This window comes from Tarenaya hassleriana, unplaced genomic scaffold (assembly GCF_000463585.1).
Source record: "Tarenaya hassleriana unplaced genomic scaffold, ASM46358v1 Cleome25, whole genome shotgun sequence".
Lineage (NCBI taxonomy): Eukaryota > Viridiplantae > Streptophyta > Magnoliopsida > Brassicales > Cleomaceae > Tarenaya > Tarenaya hassleriana.
This window is the reverse complement of record NW_010965775.1, coordinates 2,271,195-2,290,735: the sequence shown is the minus strand read 5'-3', so window position 1 is coordinate 2,290,735 and position 19,541 is coordinate 2,271,195. Positions and strand designations below refer to the sequence as shown.

At 38.9% G+C, this 19,541-nt stretch overlaps 4 protein-coding genes across 5 annotated transcripts in view; 3 read left to right on the top strand and 1 right to left on the bottom strand.

Annotated features, from left to right (window-relative positions):
• The window catches only part of LOC104816624 (aluminum-activated malate transporter 8), a 2,608-nt gene extending 804 nt beyond the window's left edge, over positions 1 to 1,804 (top strand). Inside the window, exons 3-6 of the mRNA XM_010545537.1 lie at positions 1 to 277; positions 392 to 501; positions 600 to 743; positions 1,155 to 1,804. The exon at positions 1 to 277 is cut by the window's left edge and continues 12 nt beyond it. Of these exons, the coding sequence (XP_010543839.1) occupies positions 1 to 277; positions 392 to 501; positions 600 to 743; positions 1,155 to 1,697 (1,074 nt within the window). The 3' untranslated portion in view covers positions 1,698 to 1,804. The remainder of the gene's footprint in view (positions 278 to 391; positions 502 to 599; positions 744 to 1,154) is intronic.
• A 3,494-nt stretch (positions 1,805 to 5,298) lies between these two features.
• LOC104816623 (digalactosyldiacylglycerol synthase 1, chloroplastic) lies at positions 5,299 to 9,906 on the bottom strand. The gene is made up of 7 exons (XM_010545536.2): positions 9,120 to 9,906; positions 8,708 to 8,740; positions 8,056 to 8,143; positions 7,092 to 7,576; positions 6,718 to 6,984; positions 6,218 to 6,567; positions 5,299 to 6,111 (listed from the first exon to the last, which is right to left on the bottom strand). Exons 1-7 carry the CDS (start codon positions 9,840 to 9,842, stop codon positions 5,583 to 5,585), a joined length of 2,475 nt encoding a protein of 824 aa, XP_010543838.1. The 5' UTR covers positions 9,843 to 9,906; the 3' UTR covers positions 5,299 to 5,582.
• A 1,623-nt stretch (positions 9,907 to 11,529) lies between these two features.
• Positions 11,530 to 13,296, top strand: LOC104816622. Its single transcript, XM_010545535.2, has 3 exons — positions 11,530 to 11,681; positions 11,793 to 11,866; positions 12,417 to 13,296. The coding sequence occupies exons 1-3, from the start codon at positions 11,662 to 11,664 to the stop codon at positions 13,094 to 13,096; spliced, it is 774 nt and encodes a 257-aa protein (XP_010543837.1). The 5' UTR covers positions 11,530 to 11,661; the 3' UTR covers positions 13,097 to 13,296.
• A 2,274-nt stretch (positions 13,297 to 15,570) lies between these two features.
• On the top strand, positions 15,571 to 19,316 carry LOC104816620 (receptor-like kinase TMK3). Of its 2 annotated transcripts, none has more exons than XM_010545533.2 (3): positions 15,571 to 15,730; positions 15,914 to 18,371; positions 18,497 to 19,316. In XM_010545533.2, the coding sequence occupies exons 2-3, from the start codon at positions 15,992 to 15,994 to the stop codon at positions 19,003 to 19,005; spliced, it is 2,889 nt and encodes a 962-aa protein (XP_010543835.1). In that variant the 5' UTR covers positions 15,571 to 15,730; positions 15,914 to 15,991; the 3' UTR covers positions 19,006 to 19,316. The 2 variants fall into 2 exon arrangements, with proteins under 2 accessions (XP_010543835.1, XP_010543834.1); XM_010545532.2 differs by having other exon boundaries at positions 15,848 to 18,371.
• The last annotated feature ends 225 nt before the right edge of the window (positions 19,317 to 19,541 follow it).

Here is a 19,541-nt window from a genome sequence, read left to right as displayed (position 1 = left end):
CTGGGCGCTGCCGCCACATTCTCGAGGTTTTTCCCGAGAATCAAGCAGAGATACGACTATGGCTGCTTGATATTCATACTCACGTTTAGTATGGTAGCCGTCTCGGGGTACCGTACAGACGAAATCCTTGTCATGGCGTACCAGAGGCTATCGACAATTCTGATCGGTGGAACGATCTGTATGCTCGTCTGTATCTTCATATGCCCCGTCTGGGCTGGGGAAGATCTCCACGAGCTAGTTGCAAACAACATCGACAAGCTCGGAACTTTCCTAGAAGGTAAAATTTTTAATGGCCATTTTGGTTCGTTTTCTTTCTCGGTGTCTGCATCTTCTTCTTCTCGTGTATACTTATATATATATGTGTTATATATATATATATATATATATATAGGCTTTTCGGGTGAATACTTTCAAACGATAGAAAAGAGCTCAAAGGAGGCGAAGTCAAGCCTTCAAGGATACAAGAGTGTTCTAACGTCAAGGAGCATTGAAGAGACTTTGGTATAAACTAGATATGATTCGAATATTTCGAGAAATCTTGACTATAGGTTATAAATTTGTGGTTCTGAATGAATATCGGAAAATATTGTCATCGGTAGGCAAATCTCGCAAGATGGGAACCGGGTCATGGACGTTTTCGGCTACGCCACCCGTGGAAACAGTACCTGAAGATAGGAGCCTTGGTCCGACAATGCGCATTCCATATCGAAATTCTTAATGGCTACGTCCCCTCTGACGTAAAGGTACTTATATATATACATTTTTTTTTTTTTTTTTTTTGATAATGTGATTGTCCCGGTGGGGTTCGAACCTGGGACGTGGAGAAGCACTTTGTGCTCCCACGCCACCAGACCACCACGGCGGGACACTTATATATATACATACAACATGGTTATAAACGAAAGTAAATAATCTTAAGTACAAGATCGAGTTTTTTTTTTTAATGCAAGTCATTTGAATTTATTGACTTCTAATGACCAAAATGACCCTACCTTAACGTCCAAGAAATTTCCTCGAAGCTAAGGCATATATTGTAAATGCATTAAAAAACCGACGGATAATCCCAACCACAAGATTATGTGATACGAATCATCATTCTCATTAACAGCAACATTAATTATAGTTAATTACTTTGGGAGTACTTTGGGAGGCAGGCACCGCAAGAATTCCAGAGCAGGATTCAAGAACCATGCACGGCTCTAACCAGAGAAATCGGGGAGGCGCTAAGGGTATTGTCCGAATCCGTCAAAACCATGAGAAAACTCGACGATCCGGCGAAAACCCACATCGAGAATTCGAAAGAATCCGTGAGAAAACTGAGATCCGCACTGAAATCGACTTCTTCTCCCCCGGACTCGGCGAGAGAGCTCCTCGAGATCATCCCGGGCGCCACGGTGGTATCCATCCTGACGGATGTGGTGAAATGCATCGAGAGCATCTCGGCCGCGGTGGAGGAACTCGCCGTACAAGCGCACTTCACGGCCGGGGTGGAACCCACGGTGTCGCCGGAGAAGTTAGGACAGCATCATTTGCTCCACCGTGGAACCGTGAAGCCCGTACTTGACGGTGACGGTGACGGACAGAATACTGATCATGTCGTTATCATTGTCGATGATGTGGCGGCAGCGACGGCCGACGGAGACTCGCCGGAGAAAAAGGCTCCGGAATCGAAGACGGGGCGAGTAGATATAGTGTAAATATGTCTCTCTCTTTTTTTTGCTTTGTTGTTAGGTTACTTGGGTAACAAGTTTTCCGATGGATTTCTTTCTTAGCAAGAAACGAAAATGAAAGTTCTTGAAAAATTGGAGGGTCTCTTCTTCTTCTTGGTTCACTTTCTTTCTGTTGATCATGGTCGATGATGTGGCGGCAGCGACGGCCGACGGAGACTCGCCGGAGAAAAAGGCTCCGGAATCGAAGACGGGGCGAGTAGATATAGTGTAAATATGTCTCTCTCTTTTTTTTGCTTTGTTGTTAGGTTACTTGGGTAACAAGTTTTCCGATGGATTTCTTTCTTAGCAAGAAACGAAAATGAAAGTTCTTGAAAAATTGGAGGGTCTCTTCTTCTTCTTGGTTCACTTTCTTTCTGTTGATAAAATGTAAATGGTGACAGGAAAATCTCATGAAAACATATCCACAGAGATTATAATTAAATATATAAAATATAAAAGCATAGACTATATTCATACAAAATAAAACCCTAAAAGATTTAATGGATCACAGGAGATGATGAGAAGAGAATTTCCTTTGCGTAACCAAACATGGTAACAGGAAAGTCACTGCCAAGATTGTGAGCTGTTTCCCACTTCCAAGTTTATAACAAGTTGGAGATTTTAAATCTAAGAAAAATGTACATATATATATATATATACACACTTATCTATAATATATATATATATATATATATATATATATTTATTGGCATCCATCCATGGAACTCAGAAAAAGGACATGAATATTCCAAGGGGCTGTATATTAAAAGTGACCTTTAATTTTCCTCGCATGACTTTTATTGGTCGATTTTGGGGGTTTCCTTAACAATGGCCATATGACTTCTGTTATAAATTTATCAAATATGAGTTTTAAATATGAAAATTCTCCAATATGAGATATTTATTATTCTTAGGAGCTTTTTCTTCCATGTTTATACAAAAAAGAGTTTTTGTTTAAAAAAATTATTTACAAGAAAAATTAAAACAATATAACATACCATTGAACTAAAAAAATCATTTCTTTCTATTCACAAGACTTTGAAAATAATAATAAAAAATTTATACTTTTTACAGAAAAAGTATTTATGAATTATATATATATATATATATATATATATGCATTGTAGATATTGAAATCCAAAGAACGAACATGAAAACTTGGAACAATTTGCCCTTCGGGGCCAGGTCAGGTGGTAAGGGAGCAGGGTGAGCAACTCTGAGGTGGAGGGATCGAATCACAACATCGTTCTTCCTTACCCTTGACCTGCTCGCCTGCCAGCCTGTCATAACGGGCTGATTTACATCCCACGCTTGTGTCGCAGGCTCGTGAGTCGTGGGCTTGGGGTTTGACCCGCAGGCGCCTAAGCCCAAGCGTGAGGCGCGCCTGGTGGCCAGGTCCGGCGGACTGAGGTCCATGGGGACTGTTAGGCGCGGGTGGTGGCCAGTCGTCTCCGTTTGTAAGGGTAGGTAATCACGGGGTTCCCCAATGTTATCAAAAAAGAAAACTTGGAACAATTTCTCATTTTTTTTTTCATTCAATTAAATGGGAAAAGTATTTACAGAACTTTTATATAAATTTCTACTATACCAAATTATACTAAATCGGATCAGATCAATATGGTATTCAAATATATATATATATATATATATATATATATATATATATATATCATACGAACGTTTTTTTTTTCATTTTATAAGTATTGTGCATTTTGACTTTATGTGAAAAAGGTCATCTTGGGATGCCAAGAAGATCAACATAGGATCTCTTGCAATATATAATTAGAGTAACAAAAGGTTCAATTTTTAGTGCGAGGCTCTGAAAATATACAGAGGAGTGGAATCATACAGAATATGCCCCCACTCAAGCACGTGATGTATTATAGCAGACCATTTTTGTAAATGAAAACTGGGCTCTTTCTATTGTTATTAATTAAATTAAATTAAATTAAACCAAAAGGAAAAAAAGCATTAATATTAAATCTTGATGTACTGTTAAGGCTGAAACATTCTTAAGCATGAAGTATAATAAAATCTAAATATAAAGGAGGAGAAAAAAACACAATTAATCTCATATTATAATAATATCGGATTAGTTTAGATACTTAAATTTAATTGGAAAAGACTGATGTGCATATACATTTGTGCCTGTAAAAGCATTGCCTTTTAAGGCTTTTTACTGAAATTTTTAAAAAAAATATGTCAAATTAAGGGATCAATATTGAAGATGACGCAGGTGCAGGTAAAATAGCATATTAAATGTTTCAAACTATATTTTAATATGTATATATATGGTTGATTGATGATTGTACAATGATATAGGAGATTTATTCACTCCACTGATTAATTATTTAAAAATGCGTCATTTTTTAAAATGATTTTTTCACCCATCTCAAAATTAGTAGTAGTATTATTATTATTGGAAAATTTTCATTTGTTTGAGGTTGAAAAACCATTTATGGAAATCTCATAATTTAATTTTGTATATTTTGTACGAAGAAGAGCAGTTTTGTACAAAGTAACAAAAGGAGAAAGAAGATATATGTATATATAATAAGATTTAATTAAAAAAAAATAGAATTGTATAAAATAAAATAAAAATGGTATAAAAACGATGATTGATCTAAATGTGTAAGACTTAAATGTATCGGTTTAGGATTTAACGCCATTTAAGATATTTCGTGGTATATAAAAAAAAAACATGGTGTAAACTTGTTATTCATATCGATAAATTATATATTGAAAATGTGTAAAAAAAAATCGTTTGTAGTATTTATTATTTTATACAATGGTAAGTCTGCCCCTATCTAAGCTTAACTAGAGTCTCTTTAATGTATACTTGTTTGTGATAAATTAAAATTAGCATTTGTGTGGCCCAAGGTGATGGAATTAATGACGATTAGCCTAATTAGTAACCCATTATGAATACTAATAAAATGTCAACTCTTTAATATATGTACCGATGCATGATCATCATGCGCAATTAATTAAGGCCTGGAAAACTCTTTAAGTTTTTTTTTTTTTTGTTTATATGATGATGATGATGATGATGAATTGATGATGAATTGATGATGAATTGATGATGATGATGATGATGAGAGATTTGACTAAAACGCATAACGAAAAGCCATTTTGATCAAAGTAAATTGTGGGTCACATGGGAGGGGCTCAGTGACTTTGAACATCGCCCTGGTTTTATTCAGTTCGTGAGTGCTCTTCCATGGAGCCGTTTTGGGTTACACGTGACCCGCACGTAACCCTTATTAAAGGATTTTGACCACACACACTCCTGTACCCGGATCCCTTCAATAAATTCTTACGTGGTGATGAGTGATGATATCAACCATATAATATTAACATGGGTCCTCATATTTCGCCAATAGCAACCTTCGTGCACTTGTTTAATAATTCGAAAAATTCACTTTTTTTTTTTTTATGTAGAACCATCACAAATTCATATATTTTTCTATTAATTTAGTAATAATTAATGTATTTTCACAATTTATTTTCGAATCTATGAAATGGATATTGACGACAACACAACTTGGGGTGAAAATAGTTGTGGCTTAAACATTCATGCAAAACTTAATGCACACAAACCCAAAAAGAAAAATAATTAACGTAAAAACTGTCGTTACAATCATATTACACTACAAAAATACTTGTGGCATGGCACCTATCTATGTATATATATATATATATCCATCATACCCTATTTCACAAACACACTAATCGTATTCGACCGCGTGACTAATTAATTAATAACATTATTAGTAGTGGCATCACGACCAATCTTAAACTATAACAAAGACAACAGCTCCCAAAATAATTTAAAAGAAAAAAAAAACAAGACAAAGATACTTACAGTTGTTATCACCAGCCATAGATAGGGCTCTGAACCTGAGGAGGCAAAAGATTCAGGTCTTTGCAATGTTGCTTGTCGTAGTCTCTCGTCTTCGGTATTGCTCCCGTGCATAGCCTTAGAAACTCGTTGCCGGTCAGACAGTAATGCGCGAATGCTAACCCACCATCGACCATTTGGTTTAGGCTCGGCATCGATACCGATTTCCTCATGACCTTGCCTGCGTCTGCGTTTGAATCGCTTGTTTCCGCGTTTAGGATCTTCTCCAGGTCGGAATATTCCATGAATCTCTGTGTCGCCGCTTCCCACGAGAGGTGGTACCGTTGCTCGGGAGTGAGAGGTTGAGGATCGTTGGTGAGAGCTTCTTTCACTTTGGCCACGAAATCTTCGGATGATTTGTAGGTTAGGCAGTTCGGGAACAGCCTGAAGAACTCGTTCGATGGGTGATCCGCACAAACGACGAATTTTCCCATGGCGAGCGCCTCTGCGGTTGCCGTGCAGAGAACGTCGCTCACGCTCGGGTTTATGAAGACTTTGTACCTGCAATACGAAAACAAAAACGTGGATAAAACCGATAGAGAATTCTGAACCATAAACCATAAACCCTAAAATGCAGATTCAGAGAAAGAGGGTATCATCATCCTACCCGTGAAGGGAATCATCTGCATGATCTCTTCCTCTGAGAAAGTTGAGATTGAGATCAAGCTTCTTTGCAGCGCTCTGGACCTCGAGTGCATCTTCCCCATTTCCGTAGACATCCAGATTGAAGCCGTCGAGATCACTCTTGTGTTTAGCCAGCAGATCGATCAATTCCCTGTATCCTTTAGCCCACACCATTTTCCCTAAGAAATAAGCACCTTTCGAGAAAGCTTGTTGACCACTCTCCCTCTCCGCTGCGATTTTCTCCCCGATTTTAAGGAACTTCGGGTTCACACCATGAACATTGCATATCACAGACTTGGGCAAATCTTGGGTAGCAGCTGATAGACGAAGAATCTGACACGAACGCAGAAACCCGATTAGTTCATTGTTCAAGTTACGTTCACCAGGGTTAAGCTTAAGTGACGGGGGGAAGAAAAAAAGTGAAGATCAAGAGGATTCAAAGTTAAAATTTTGAAAGAAGATTGTTGGAGATTAGATATTCACCTTGTCACAGTATGCTCGGGCGACCCAATTGTTTATATGTTTCACGAAAAACGCTTGAAGGGCCCCGTTCTTCTCCCTCTTGATGTACTCTAAATAGTTCGTGTGCACAATCCCGACTACATGGTTGAATTTATCGGTCCACCGCTTGCCATGATGATACCAGTTTAGATGTTCAGGTTCTTCCAGTATAGCAATGTCGGCATCTTTTGAGGGTATAAACTGAGACGTATCCCCGGCAGGTATTATGCTGCGTCTTTCTTTTGAAAACTACAAAAGAAAAAGAAGTAAAAGTTTTTTGTCATCTCAAGAATCAGAGAAAACATGTTTCCAACGAAAGAAAAAGAGGAAAAACATGAGTCGGAGTTATCAACTACCTTTCCTGGATAGAAGGAGATTTTAAAATCAGCCTTGAAACCAATCCTGTCTTCGAGCCATTTACGTATATAACTCTCCTGTTCCTCCGGTGAACTGAACGTGAGATTGTTGGGATAAACTAGCTCCTGGTCAGATTTGCAAAGCCAAGGGACCAAGAGTGTGACATTCTGTTGCGCAGATTTTGCCAAGTATGCTGCTCGGAACAGTGGATTTACAGCTGTTCCTGTCATCCAAGGAAGACTAGCTGTTGTGACTATGGCAACCTGCCTTTTACGGTCCGAGGTTTCAGGCTTTGCAAAATCAGTCCAAAAGCCACCGTCATAATGGTGTCCTGTACTTTGAAGGACACTGGCTATCCTCAAGTCCAAGTCATCGCATGGGTTACTATCACTCTCGACTAAATCTGATGCTTGGGCAGAAGGTGGTTGCCAAAACAGCTGGTTCTTGCATTTATATAGGCTTTCTACTATCCGGTTGCATATATCTGAGTGTGTCAAAGATGAACCAAACATCAGGGACATAGTTCATCAACCATTGAAATGATCAAATATCTAAAAGCAAATTTCTTTTTTCTCTTGCAGATATTTCTGCAAGGTAAGGTTTGCCTACAATACATCCTTGTGGTGGGATCCTTCCCCGGACCCCCGTTCAACGGGGACTCAACGGGGACGCTTTGTGCACCGGGCTGCCCACAATGAAGCTGATACTATTTGCTTGATCTGTTCTAACATAAATTTCCTAAAGAAAGCAATAACTCGATGTCCACAACACATGGAAGTAAGTCTTGAGTATCAATAATAGTTTCCTAGGCTGACAGTGAAGGAAGCTAACCACTAAACAAAAGATCCTCAAAATATCAAAAGTAGATTCATCCTTCAGCTTGGCAGATAGAGAAAGTCCCACAAAGAATCGTTTAACTAAGCATGACATTTGTAAAGAGTGTAACAATCAGAAATCACTTACCCTTTCTTACGCCAAGCTGATCCAAAAAGGGTTCAGACTGCCTAACCAAACATGCCAAAAGTTCTGGTACATCCAGTGGGGGCACATCCTGCATCATAAGTTACACAAAACGATGTCTCAATACTCATACATAATGCGAATATAACGCCTCCAGCCGGCCCCTAGGTGGCAATTCTGCTACATGAAAAGAACCAAGCCTTTTCCAAGCGAAACAGAACATAAAAACATCCATCTGCTAACCAAAAGCAATTGTTGGCTAGGACATTGGAGGAAACGATAAGATGTTCCCCGAAACTGGAGATTTAATATTTTTAAGAGCTCATACAGTAAGACAACAACCCCTGGTTATAAACTCTCCACATTGAAAGGGAAACAACTGAAGAATGCAGGAACCATCAAAACCAAATCAAACTCCTTTCTGCCGTAGTATTATGTTCTAACTTGTCAAAATCAATAGGGTGACAAGAAAAACCAAGGACTTGACATGTTAAGATAAAAGGACATCTGCAAAATGAAAAATATAAAACATGGGAACTGAACTGATGGTGGAGATTCGAATAATGCACATAAATACATTTTGCAAAATGTAGAATCTTTAACAATCCAGACTCCAGTCAAACAGCCAATGAAACTTATAGTAACAAAAGCTAACCTTTGCCTCTTCAGGCTCTTTGTAGATTGATTTCTGCAAAAAAGGAACCAAAAAGAAAACACCATACTCAGAATTGCCTTGATCAAATGACATAAGCAGATAAAGACCCCTGAACAAGATATCGGCTTATTGGAGACAGATTTCACTTGAATTACAACTAAAACTAGGAATTCGTTCAAGTAATGTTAGCCTCCAGAAGTTACCATGGAAACAAACAATTCATAGAGATCAACCATACTCAACCAAAGGAGATATCCAGGATATTTACCCTATCAAATAAGCGGTAACATCAATATCTTACATAGTTGTAAGAAAATTGACAGTAAGACACCTGAACAAGATTCGTCTAAAAGGGAAAAAAAAGTTTGAAACTGAAGAGGTTTCCTGCAGATTAAGAACAGAAAGTACATACCAAGCTGATTTTGAGCTTCTCCACAAATTCGCTGTTCTTAAACCCACTCAAAATTTCTGAAGAGCTTCGCTTCTCGAACTCTTTTAATCTCGTCTTCAAAACCCTAATCGGTTCCCAATCTCCGAAATTCCCTTCCCCTTCCCTCTCAGCTTCATCTCTCTCTGCCCAAAACTCCCTAAACCTAACCCTCGTATCCCTTCTCCGTCGTCTCCTCATGCCACCAAATTCCAGAACCCCCTCACGCTCATCCAGATCCATCTCAGCCACAATCGCATTCTTAATCGCCGATAAATCGATCCCCAACTTCGCCCTTGCCGGTGCCCACCTCTCCATCACTTTTCGGCTGATTCCCGGCGCCGAATACACCCTCCTGAACTCCGATATCTTCGGCTGAAGCTTCTTCATGATACCGATCTCACCGGAGAACGACGACGCTGATGGCGTCCCAGCGGAGAACGCAGACCTCGCCGAATTGTTCAGGAAATTCTCGATCTCCCGGTCGAACGTCGACGCGAGGTTCCTCACCGAGTTGGCACGATCCCTCATCAGCTGCAAGTCCGCGTCCGCCGAGTCCCAGACCTCTCTCCACCCCTTCGATAGGAACGAGAACGCGTTAGTCGACGACAACGACAGCGACGAAGACGCCGACGCCGTGGAGGCCGTACCGGTTACCGCCGTCGCCATCGCCGGAGAAGACGACGGATGCTGTGTCTCCTTCGCCATAATCTAGGGTTTTGTCTCCCACGATCTAGCGGGGGAGATATAGCCAAAATGCTGTGGAGAAGAAGAAGAGGAGAAATTGGTAAGGAATTAACGGTTGCGATTTTTCGGTAGTTTTTTTTTTTCTGGAATTTTTTATTTTCTTCTTTATAATTCTGGAAGGAGAGATAACACGTGGACTAACAAGTCATACGAAGGTGGGTTTGACTGGAGGGGATTCGCAATTGGTCACACGTTTGATGACGTGGCACGTTTTCATTGGCGGCATGGATTATGTTATTCTGGAGGAATATTCTGGATCCGGTTCGGAAGGGACAAACTACAACGCAATTACTTAATTAGGTCTTGAATCTTGTAACCAATGATTCTGTAACCTTTCACCAAAAAAAAAAAAATTGTTTACTTATGAACTAATCGATTAAATTATCGGTCCAACCTACCTATTTAGATGTTTCAACCATTATTTATTGGTAAGAACAATATGCAATACATATAAACATCAGGATATAAAAATCTAATCTTAAAATAATTTTAATACCATCCAATCGTTATTCAAGATAAAATTTGATAAATATATCTTTAGATTTTTAAACTCTTCTGCACAAATTGTTCTTAATTAGTATTATTTAGCTAAACACACGCATGTTCAGTAACAATATTGGATACGGTGAACGAGAAGACTTTATTAATTACTAATTTACTACCTAATTTAATGAAGGTAGGCCAACTCCTCTAAATGTCAATGGGGCTTTTTAAAATCATATTCCAAGAGAACGTAATAATAAATGTGAAAATTGTATGAGATATTTAATAAACCAATTTTTTTAATATCTAAAAAAATGTATGTTCGGACACTGACCGATAATATAATACCTTATCGTATTTAAATTCGCATGTGGAAATGGTGTGATGGGTTCTGCCATAATAAAATATTTTACAATATCAGAATTATATATGAAAGTGTAATACATCACTTTTATCCCGTGATTTGGTCTGACGATATTTATTTAAGTTATAAGATTAGTATTCACGAAAAACTCGTTGTCTTTTGGACGAACCTTCGTTTAGAAAGCAATGCTATGAAGAAAAAAAACTGATGGTTGTTAAGTTCAGCTTTATCCGATTTGATTTCGAATTATTTACATTTTGAAACGATTTTATATACAAACACGTTACTCAACTTACAAATTATGATACATGATTGTTATATTTTAAAATTTAAAACTATGGTTATTGATTGATATTTTGATTTAGATGTATAGAACAAAATCGAATCACAATTAATCGTATATTATGGTTTTTAAGTCATAGATTTTTCCATATCGGATGTGATTTTTTAGAACAAAAGTAATCGGAATGTAAAATAAATAGAATAATGAGTAAAAAATGAACGAAATCTAAATATATTATTTTTTAATTAATACAAAATTCTAATGAAATTAAGATTTAATATAATAATTAAACCGTGTATAGATTTCTAAGAACTATAAAAAATTAAACCCGAAAATATCTACCGGAATCCGAAAATACAAAATTCTCATATAAGCTTTTGAGCCCATTACAAAAGGCCCGTTTTAAATTTCAGACCAATTATTCAAACAACGGTGGGACGCCACGTGGAAGCATCTGTCCACCGTTTCCATCTTTCCTTAGCGACTAAGGATTGTTGATAAAAACAAACGTCACTTCTGCTTTTTTCGAATGCTTTGCGTGAAATCATAAAACCCAACAAGAAACGAGAGAGAGAGGGGGCAAAAACTGCAACTTTATCTCTATCACCGGCGAAAGATCAGAAGACGACGACGGTGAGAGAGAGAGAGAGATGGGTCTGCTCTCCAACAGGTTCTTCTCATCTATTTATCTTCTGTAATTCTTCTGGTTGCTAATGGGGTTCTTTCTATTTCATCTTTTGTGTTGAAATCGATCTTCTTCTTCTTCTTTTGGGGGGCGAAGGATCGATAAGGCGAGTCTGAAACCTGGGGATCACATCTACTCGTGGAGGACTGCTTACATCTATGCCCATCACGGTCTCTCCTCTTCCTCGATCTGATTCTTCTGATCCCCCTTTTCCGTCTCTAATTTTCGAAATTTCTTATACCCATTTGCTATATCTAGTCATAAACGGCGCCATAGCCCGCAATTTGAGTGTTCGTGATTGGATTAGGTTTGTAAACGGTGTCACCAGAAGCGAAGGGTTTCTGGAAATTTTGGCTAATTATTTAGGGTTTACTTTAGGAACGAGATCGCTTCTGCATTGGGCAGCCAAAAAAAAAAAGGCTGTAACTTTAGTGATGCTGATTTTCATGAGTTCTAGTGAATATCGATCCTTCTTTGTGATAGCAATCTTCCGACATGATTATCCTAGACGGGCTTTTGGGTGAGGATAATTGGGCATATGGGTATTGGTTAGCAGCCATGTGTTCTTCATTACAATGCTTGACAAAACCTAATCGAGTTATGTTATGTCCGACCAGAACCTTCTCCTCTTCTCTTCTTTATTACTGGATTGTTACCTGATTCTCTTGCTCAACTGTTAAAGCCATTGATGGTGAGTTTCCTTCAAACGTTCGTTAACAGGCATCTACGTTGGAGACAACACGGTCATTCATTTCACCAGACGTGGCCAAGAAGTCGGCACGGGAACAGTGCTCGATCTCCTGCTGGTAAGCTCGGGTCCTGCTCGAAACCGAGCACACTGCCTAACATGCACCCCGCCAAACGAGGGCCACGGGGTCGTCTCCTCGTGCCTCGACTGCTTCCTGGCCGGCGGTATCTTGTATCGTTTCGAGTACTCTGTCACCCCGGCTCTCTTCCTCGCCAAGGCCCGAGGGGGAACCTGCACTCTCGCCGTCTCAGACCCGGATGACATAGTCGTCCACCGAGCCAAATACCTCCTCGAAAACGGGTTCGGGTGCTACAACGTTTTCAAGAACAACTGCGAGGATTTCGCCATTTACTGCAAGACGGGTCTGGTCGTTCTGGAACAAGGTACGATGGGTCAGAGCGGTCAGGCCGTGTCGATAATCGGCGGGCCGTTAGCTGCGGTGCTATCCACGCCGATGCGGCTGGTGACGACGAACGTTTACGGGATGGCGGCCACGGCTGTCGGGGTGTATTGCGTGAGCAGATACGCAGCAGATATCGGGATGAGAAGAGATGTGGCGAAGATCGAAGTGGAAGATCTTACGGGAAGGCTTTCGAGAGGGCTGCTTCAAGTGATCGAGCCTCCTCAGATGACAGAAATCCCGAGTAGATAATGTAAGTCCCACTTAAAGCTTGTCCCTGTCTTCTGTCTTCTGGTGTCTTTATCTTCATATGTATACGTCACTTGTACGGAGGCTGTTTCATGGCTTTGGAATTTTACTCATAATGTAAGTCCAAGCCCATCACAATTTGGGTATTTGCAAGAATAATGGACCTACAATACACGGCATATGTACATATGATATTATGAATATCTCTCATACAATATATACGTGAATTCAGACATATGCAATATCTATCTATAGGTTAAATATTAGTGAAGTAAAACGGGCCAAAAAATTCATGATTTGTAAGTCGGTTTACGAGTCAAATAAAAATAAAAATTAACATTAAAAATATTAATATAATTAAAAAATATTTAAAATTGATAAAATATGGAAACATCCTATTATATAGGTATATAAATTTTACTAAACGAAAATATACATTCAAATAAAATGTATCCAGAAGTGGGATTTACGGGTGAGGAGAAGCAAAATTATCACATCATTGTCCTCATGAGTAACTCATTTCGTTCGATGCCTTTAGGAATCGAGCATTTTTTATTATACAAATTCCCATGGTTCATGGACCGACATAATCGCATAACCATAAAGAGAAATATATATATATATATATATAGATAAATGACAAAAAGGTTGATGTTCTATGAATTGATATCTGAACCGACATTATTTCCGCCAATGCTCAGTCTACTAATTGCATTGTTAAAAGCATTTTTTCAATTTTGAAATCAGATTATAATATCCAATGAAATATCTTAATTTTGAATGTCCAATCAAAATTGGTTATAAACGCATGTACGCAAAAAAAAAAAAAAGAGTAAATAATTATGAACATTTATTTTAAAAATATGATACTGTAATTAGTAGAAATTAATGGTGATGATGATGTGAGGGAGGAGGTGTGGCCTTTTTGACCATGTGGACAAAGTGCCACATGTCTCTGCCTCTCACTTGCAGACAAAAGGAATAGCACGAGATCATGGACCCACATCTCCTCATATACACACACATATATATATACGTGTATATACATATTATATGTGTGTCATATACACATGTACATGTATGATCCATACATGTGAAGGCAATGTGTGTTATGGATGACATGCATGCATCAAAATCCTCTACATTAACTATTATAAAAAGGCGAACGGCAAATGGAAGCTATAATTAGTTTGATCGACGGTCCACGGATTATAACTAGTCATATACAATTTTTTTTTTTAAGTATACGCAATCACTCTTTGTAAATATACATTCTAATCGTCCTTTATATTAAGATATTGGACTGCGAATATATTATAATATATAAAATAATTACAGCAAATATATTGAAATTTAATTCGATTTAAATATTAATTAGGTATATTTTATAAAATTAAAATAATAAATGGATAATAAATTTTTATTGGAAAATGACTATTTTTTTAATAATAATCGGATCAGAATATCAGTGTAATTTAATTCGATTTAAAATCGAATGATCGAATTGGATATAACGAAATGCATATATTTCTAACACGTTAGGAGTGGAGACAAAATAATAAAAAGCAACACGCTTGGTGCCGACAATTTCGGCAATAAGATATTACGCCTCGGGCACGGACTACTATGCGAATAATTTATATATTTCTAATAAATCGATAAAGTTGCAAACTTTCCGTTTAGTCAAACTGCGTTTATGAATTGAGAAATTTAAGCTTTTTAAGGGCCCTAAGATCATCAATGCAATTCCAACTAATTTCGGGGGTGAAATGTGAAGAAATAAAAAGTTCGAGGGCATTTTATAAATATTTTTAGTAGGTACGATGTATCCGTCAGTATGCATATTTAGTAAACAAAAGGGACCTCAATTGCATATCTAGTTACCATGTGACTTGTTTTTTTTTTTAATTCATATCAAGAACAGAATTATGGTTTCTAATGCTAATAATATGTTAGAATAACAATAATGGTAATTATTTCACGTATTGATTATAATAAGAAACAAAAAAAAAATACGTATTTCTATTCAACTCCAAATACATGAATTCATTGTACAATTTCAGTTTGTGGACATATGGTGCAATTACGATTAGTTATTTTTACGCATGCATATTATATATATAATTTGAATTTTATAAGATTCAATGAATATGTAGTTCGATATCAACTCGGACGTTCTAACAAAATTTATGTGAAACAAGGATGCAAAACGGTCCAAACAAAATGTTACCACAAAAATTTGATTAAATTTAATTAATGGGAAGAATAAAAATATTACCAAGCTTGCACCAATGGTCCGTCTCTATCCAAACATCATATAGATTCATAAGACGGCGAATGCTACAAACTTCGGTGGACCGTTTACGGGTAACGATCATTATATCACAAGCACACACTGAGGAAATTAGAATGACCGTAATACCCTTTGCATATGATCCATAATTGATGAGATCATGAAATGTACGAGAGAGAGAGAGAGAGAGAGAGAGAGAGAGCAGAGAGAATCATAAAGGCGCAAGCTTTATGGTGCAGTGAAGCAAAGAAACAACCTTTAGCGTCTCTCTGTATCTTACACTGTTCATGGATTAAGATTTTCTTGCGAGATTTTATCTATTAAGCACAAATCCTCCTCTTAAGGTAAAAGAAAAATCAATATTTTCTTTGTCTTGTATCTTTCTTTCCTTATCTGTTTGAGTCTATGCTTTTCTTTTTTTTCTTTTGTGTACTAATATGCTACTCGAATCTTCTGGACAGGTTTGTCTGAAGATTTCCTCATCTGGGTTTGGCTAAATCTTGCTTCTTTTTGCCGTTTCATGCTAGATTCGAGGTGGGGTTCTTGCTTGTGGCGCCATTAATGGTGTGATGTGAGTTTCTTGCATGTGTCGGTGAACATCCGCCATGAAAACTCATCTGAAGACGAAGCTTTTTGTTCTGCCACTTGTTTGTTGTATTGCCTCTGTGGTTTTTTCTGCCACGGATCCTAATGACCTTGACATTCTCAACGAGTTTCGGAAGGGATTACAGAATCCAGAGCTTCTACAGTGGCCTGAAAATGGCGATGATCCTTGCGGACCACCTAGCTGGAAACACGTGTTCTGCGAAAACACCAGAGTTACTCAGATTCAGGTTCAGGGTCTGGGTCTGAAGGGCCCTTTACCCCAGAATCTGAACAAGCTCACTGAGCTCATCAATGTGGGTCTTCAAAGGAATCAATTTTCAGGGAAATTACCATCTTTTAGGGGCTTAGGCAAATTGCAGTTTGCTTATCTTGATTACAATGCTTTTGATTCGATCCCTGGAGATTTCTTTGATGGGCTTTCAAGTCTTCAAGCTCTGGCATTGGATCACAACAACTTCAATGCGACCACCGGTTGGATGTTCCCTGAATCATTGCAGGGCTCTTCACAGCTTTCTAATCTTTCTTGTACAAGTTGCAATCTTGCCGGTTCATTGCCTGGTTTTCTCGGAAACATGTCGTCTTTGACGAATCTGAGGCTATCTGAAAACAGCTTGTCTGGTGAGATTCCACCGAGCTTTGGACAGTTACAGCTAAGGACATTGTCTCTGAACAATCAGCATGGCAGTGGCTTAACAGGTCGTATCGATGTCTTGGCATCGATTAGTTCTCTTGAAGTTCTTTGGCTGCATGGAAATCAATTCACTGGTCCAATCCCTGAGAGTATAGGTAATTTGACTCTTTTGAAAGATCTTGATCTCAATGGTAATAAACTTGTTGGCTTGATCCCACAGAGCTTGGCTGATCTGTTATTGGATCGTCTGGTTTTGAACAATAACCTTCTCATGGGTCCAATTCCTGAGTTTAAAGCCACCAATGTGACTTATGCCGAGAATGCATTCTGTCAAACCAAAGAAGGGATTGCTTGTGCTCCAGAGGTAATGGCCCTTATTGAGTTCCTTCATGAGTTGAATTACCCTCCAAGGCTTGTCTCTGAATGGGTTGGTAATGATCCATGTGGAGGATCTTGGCTTGGCTTGAGATGTAATGCCGATGGAAAGATCGAGATCATGAACTTGCCTAGGCTTAATCTTACCGGTACATTGAGTCCTTCCGTTGCAAAATTAGGTTCAGTTTCTCAGATTAGACTTCAGTCTAACCGTATAAACGGTCCAATTCCTGAAAATTGGACAAGCCTGAAGTCCCTCAAGACTTTGGATCTTAGCAGCAACAACATATCTCCACCCTTACCAAAGTTTAGCAAGACTGTAGATTTTGTCATAGACGGGAACCCTTTACTGTCCAAACATAAGTCTCCTACATCTCCCTCACCCGTGGAAAACCCGCCTTCTAGTAGTTCAGAAGAATCTCCGATGGATCATACTCGTTCTTCACCAGCCAAAGGCCCTTCCTTTTCTCCTCATCATAATCCTACCGGTAATGTAAACCGAGCAAAAGGTGCTAAAAATCCTATCTTTCTCGTCGTTGTTGCTCTTTTAGCGAGTGTTGCTGTCATTGCTCTAGTTGTTGTTCCTCTGTCCATTTATTGTTGTGCAAAGAGGAGAAGAACGCATGACGTAGCTCCAAATTCCTTGGTGATTCACCCGAGAGACCCATCTGATTCAGAAAACATGGTTAAGATTGCTGTTCTGAACAACGTTAATGGAAGCGCTTCCACGGGAAGCGGTTCTGCAAGCAGGAACAGTTACAGCTTGGCTGATACTCATGTCATCGAGTCTGGAAATCTAGTTATATCAGTGCAAATCCTCAGAAATGTGACAAAGGGTTTTGCTCCGGAGAATGAGCTTGGCCGAGGTGGATTTGGCATTGTATATAAAGGAGAGTTAGAGGACGGGACCAAAATAGCTGTAAAGAGAATGCAGGCCGGTGTTATTAGCACCAAAGCCTTGGATGAGTTTCATGCCGAAATAGCGGTTCTCTCCAAAGTTCGCCACCGTCATTTGGTATCTTTACTCGGTTATTCCATTGAAGGGAATGAGAGAATGTTGGTTTACGAGTACATGCCACATGGAGCTCTTAGCAAGCATTTGTTTCACTGGAAGAGTTTGAAATTGGAACCTCTCTCGTGGAAGAGAAGGCTAAATATCGCATTGGATGTAGCGAGGGGAATGGAGTATCTCCATAGCTTAGCTCATCAGAGCTTCATACATAGAGACCTCAAACCTTCGAATATCTTACTCGGTGATGATTTCAGAGCCAAGATTTCAGATTTTGGGTTGGTAAAACTCGCTCCCGATATGGAGAAATCTATCGTGACCAGACTTGCCGGGACCTTTGGATACTTAGCTCCAGAATATGCCGGTAAACCGTACTGTTTTCTTGATCTTTGATTTCTTCTTTCTTTGTCATCAAGCATTTTACTTGAGATTTGGACATAAATCAACAATTTTAGTAATCTTTCTACTGAAATTATCTGGTCAATGCAGTTATGGGGAAAATCACCACGAAAGTAGACGTCTTTAGCTTCGGGGTTGTGTTAATGGAACTCCTCACTGGATTAATGGCTCTGGACGAGGAAAGACCCGAGGAGAGCCAGTACTTGGCTTCATGGTTTTGGCACATGAAGTCAGACAAAGAGAAGCTTAGAGCCGGCATTGATCCTGCCCTTGATGTAAAAGACGAGACTTTCGAAAGTATATGCCTCGTTGCAGAACTTGCAGGCCACTGTACAGCCCGAGAGCCAAATCAACGCCCCGACATGAGCCACGCAGTGAGCGTTCTGTCTCCGCTCGTCGAGAACTGGAAGCCTCGGGACAATGAGGCCGAGGAATACTCGGGAATAGATTACAGTCTCCCACTTAACCAGATGGTGAAGGGATGGCAAGAAGCTGAAGGAAAGGACATCAGTTACATGGATCTGGATGATAGTAAGGGAAGTATCCCGTCGAGGCCAACGGGTTTCGCCGATTCTTTCACCTCAGCGGACGGGCGGTGACAGAAAAGGTAAATACTCTCGGATATGATGGCGGATCGGTATCGGTTTTTTCTTATGTAGATAAGCATGGATGGAAGCCATGATGTTCTTCCTCTGTCTGGATTGTTGTTTCTTAAAAAAAATGTCAATGTCGTTTTGTGTCATGATTCCTCATAGTTATGTGTTCTTGTTCTTCAATCGTCTGTTTTCTACTTTCACTTATGTCACAGGACATGGAACTGGGCAATTGCATGTTCTGTGAGGGCAAGAAGCCAGTGTCTGAACTTGATTTCATGTCTTTTTTTTTTCAGAAAACAGAATAGCTTGTCTTTTTTTTGGGGGAAGGATAATTTATAATTATAAGTTTGTTAATTATTGTACAAATAGAAAATATTTAAAAACCATATGGCCACAGATGTAGACAGAGACAAGACATGGAAGCTAACAAAATAAAGAACAAACGAACAGAGAGCCTTCAATGATAATAATAAACACAACTTCTTTTAGGGACTTGACACGGTGAGATGTCGTTTCATCATCCACCGAATCCTCTTTTG

Coding starts and splice junctions, on each gene's coding strand:
- LOC104816623 (XM_010545536.2), bottom strand. CDS start 9,842: ATGGCGAAGGAGACACAGCATCCGTCGTCTTCTCCGGCGATGGCGACG. Junction 7,577..8,055: donor TCAGCTTGGCGTAAGAAAGG/GTAAGTGATTTC, acceptor TGACACACTCAG/ATATATGCAACCGGATAGTA. Junction 6,112..6,217: donor GCAGATGATTCCCTTCACGG/GTAGGATGATGA, acceptor TTCGTATTGCAG/GTACAAAGTCTTCATAAACC.
- LOC104816622 (XM_010545535.2), top strand. CDS start 11,662: ATGGGTCTGCTCTCCAACAG. Junction 11,682..11,792: donor ATGGGTCTGCTCTCCAACAG/GTTCTTCTCATC, acceptor TGGGGGGCGAAG/GATCGATAAGGCGAGTCTGA. Junction 11,867..12,416: donor TTACATCTATGCCCATCACG/GTCTCTCCTCTT, acceptor GTTCGTTAACAG/GCATCTACGTTGGAGACAAC.
- LOC104816620 (XM_010545533.2), top strand. CDS start 15,992: ATGAAAACTCATCTGAAGACGAAGCTTTTTGTTCTGCCACTTGTTTGT. Junction 18,372..18,496: donor CTTAGCTCCAGAATATGCCG/GTAAACCGTACT, acceptor TGGTCAATGCAG/TTATGGGGAAAATCACCACG.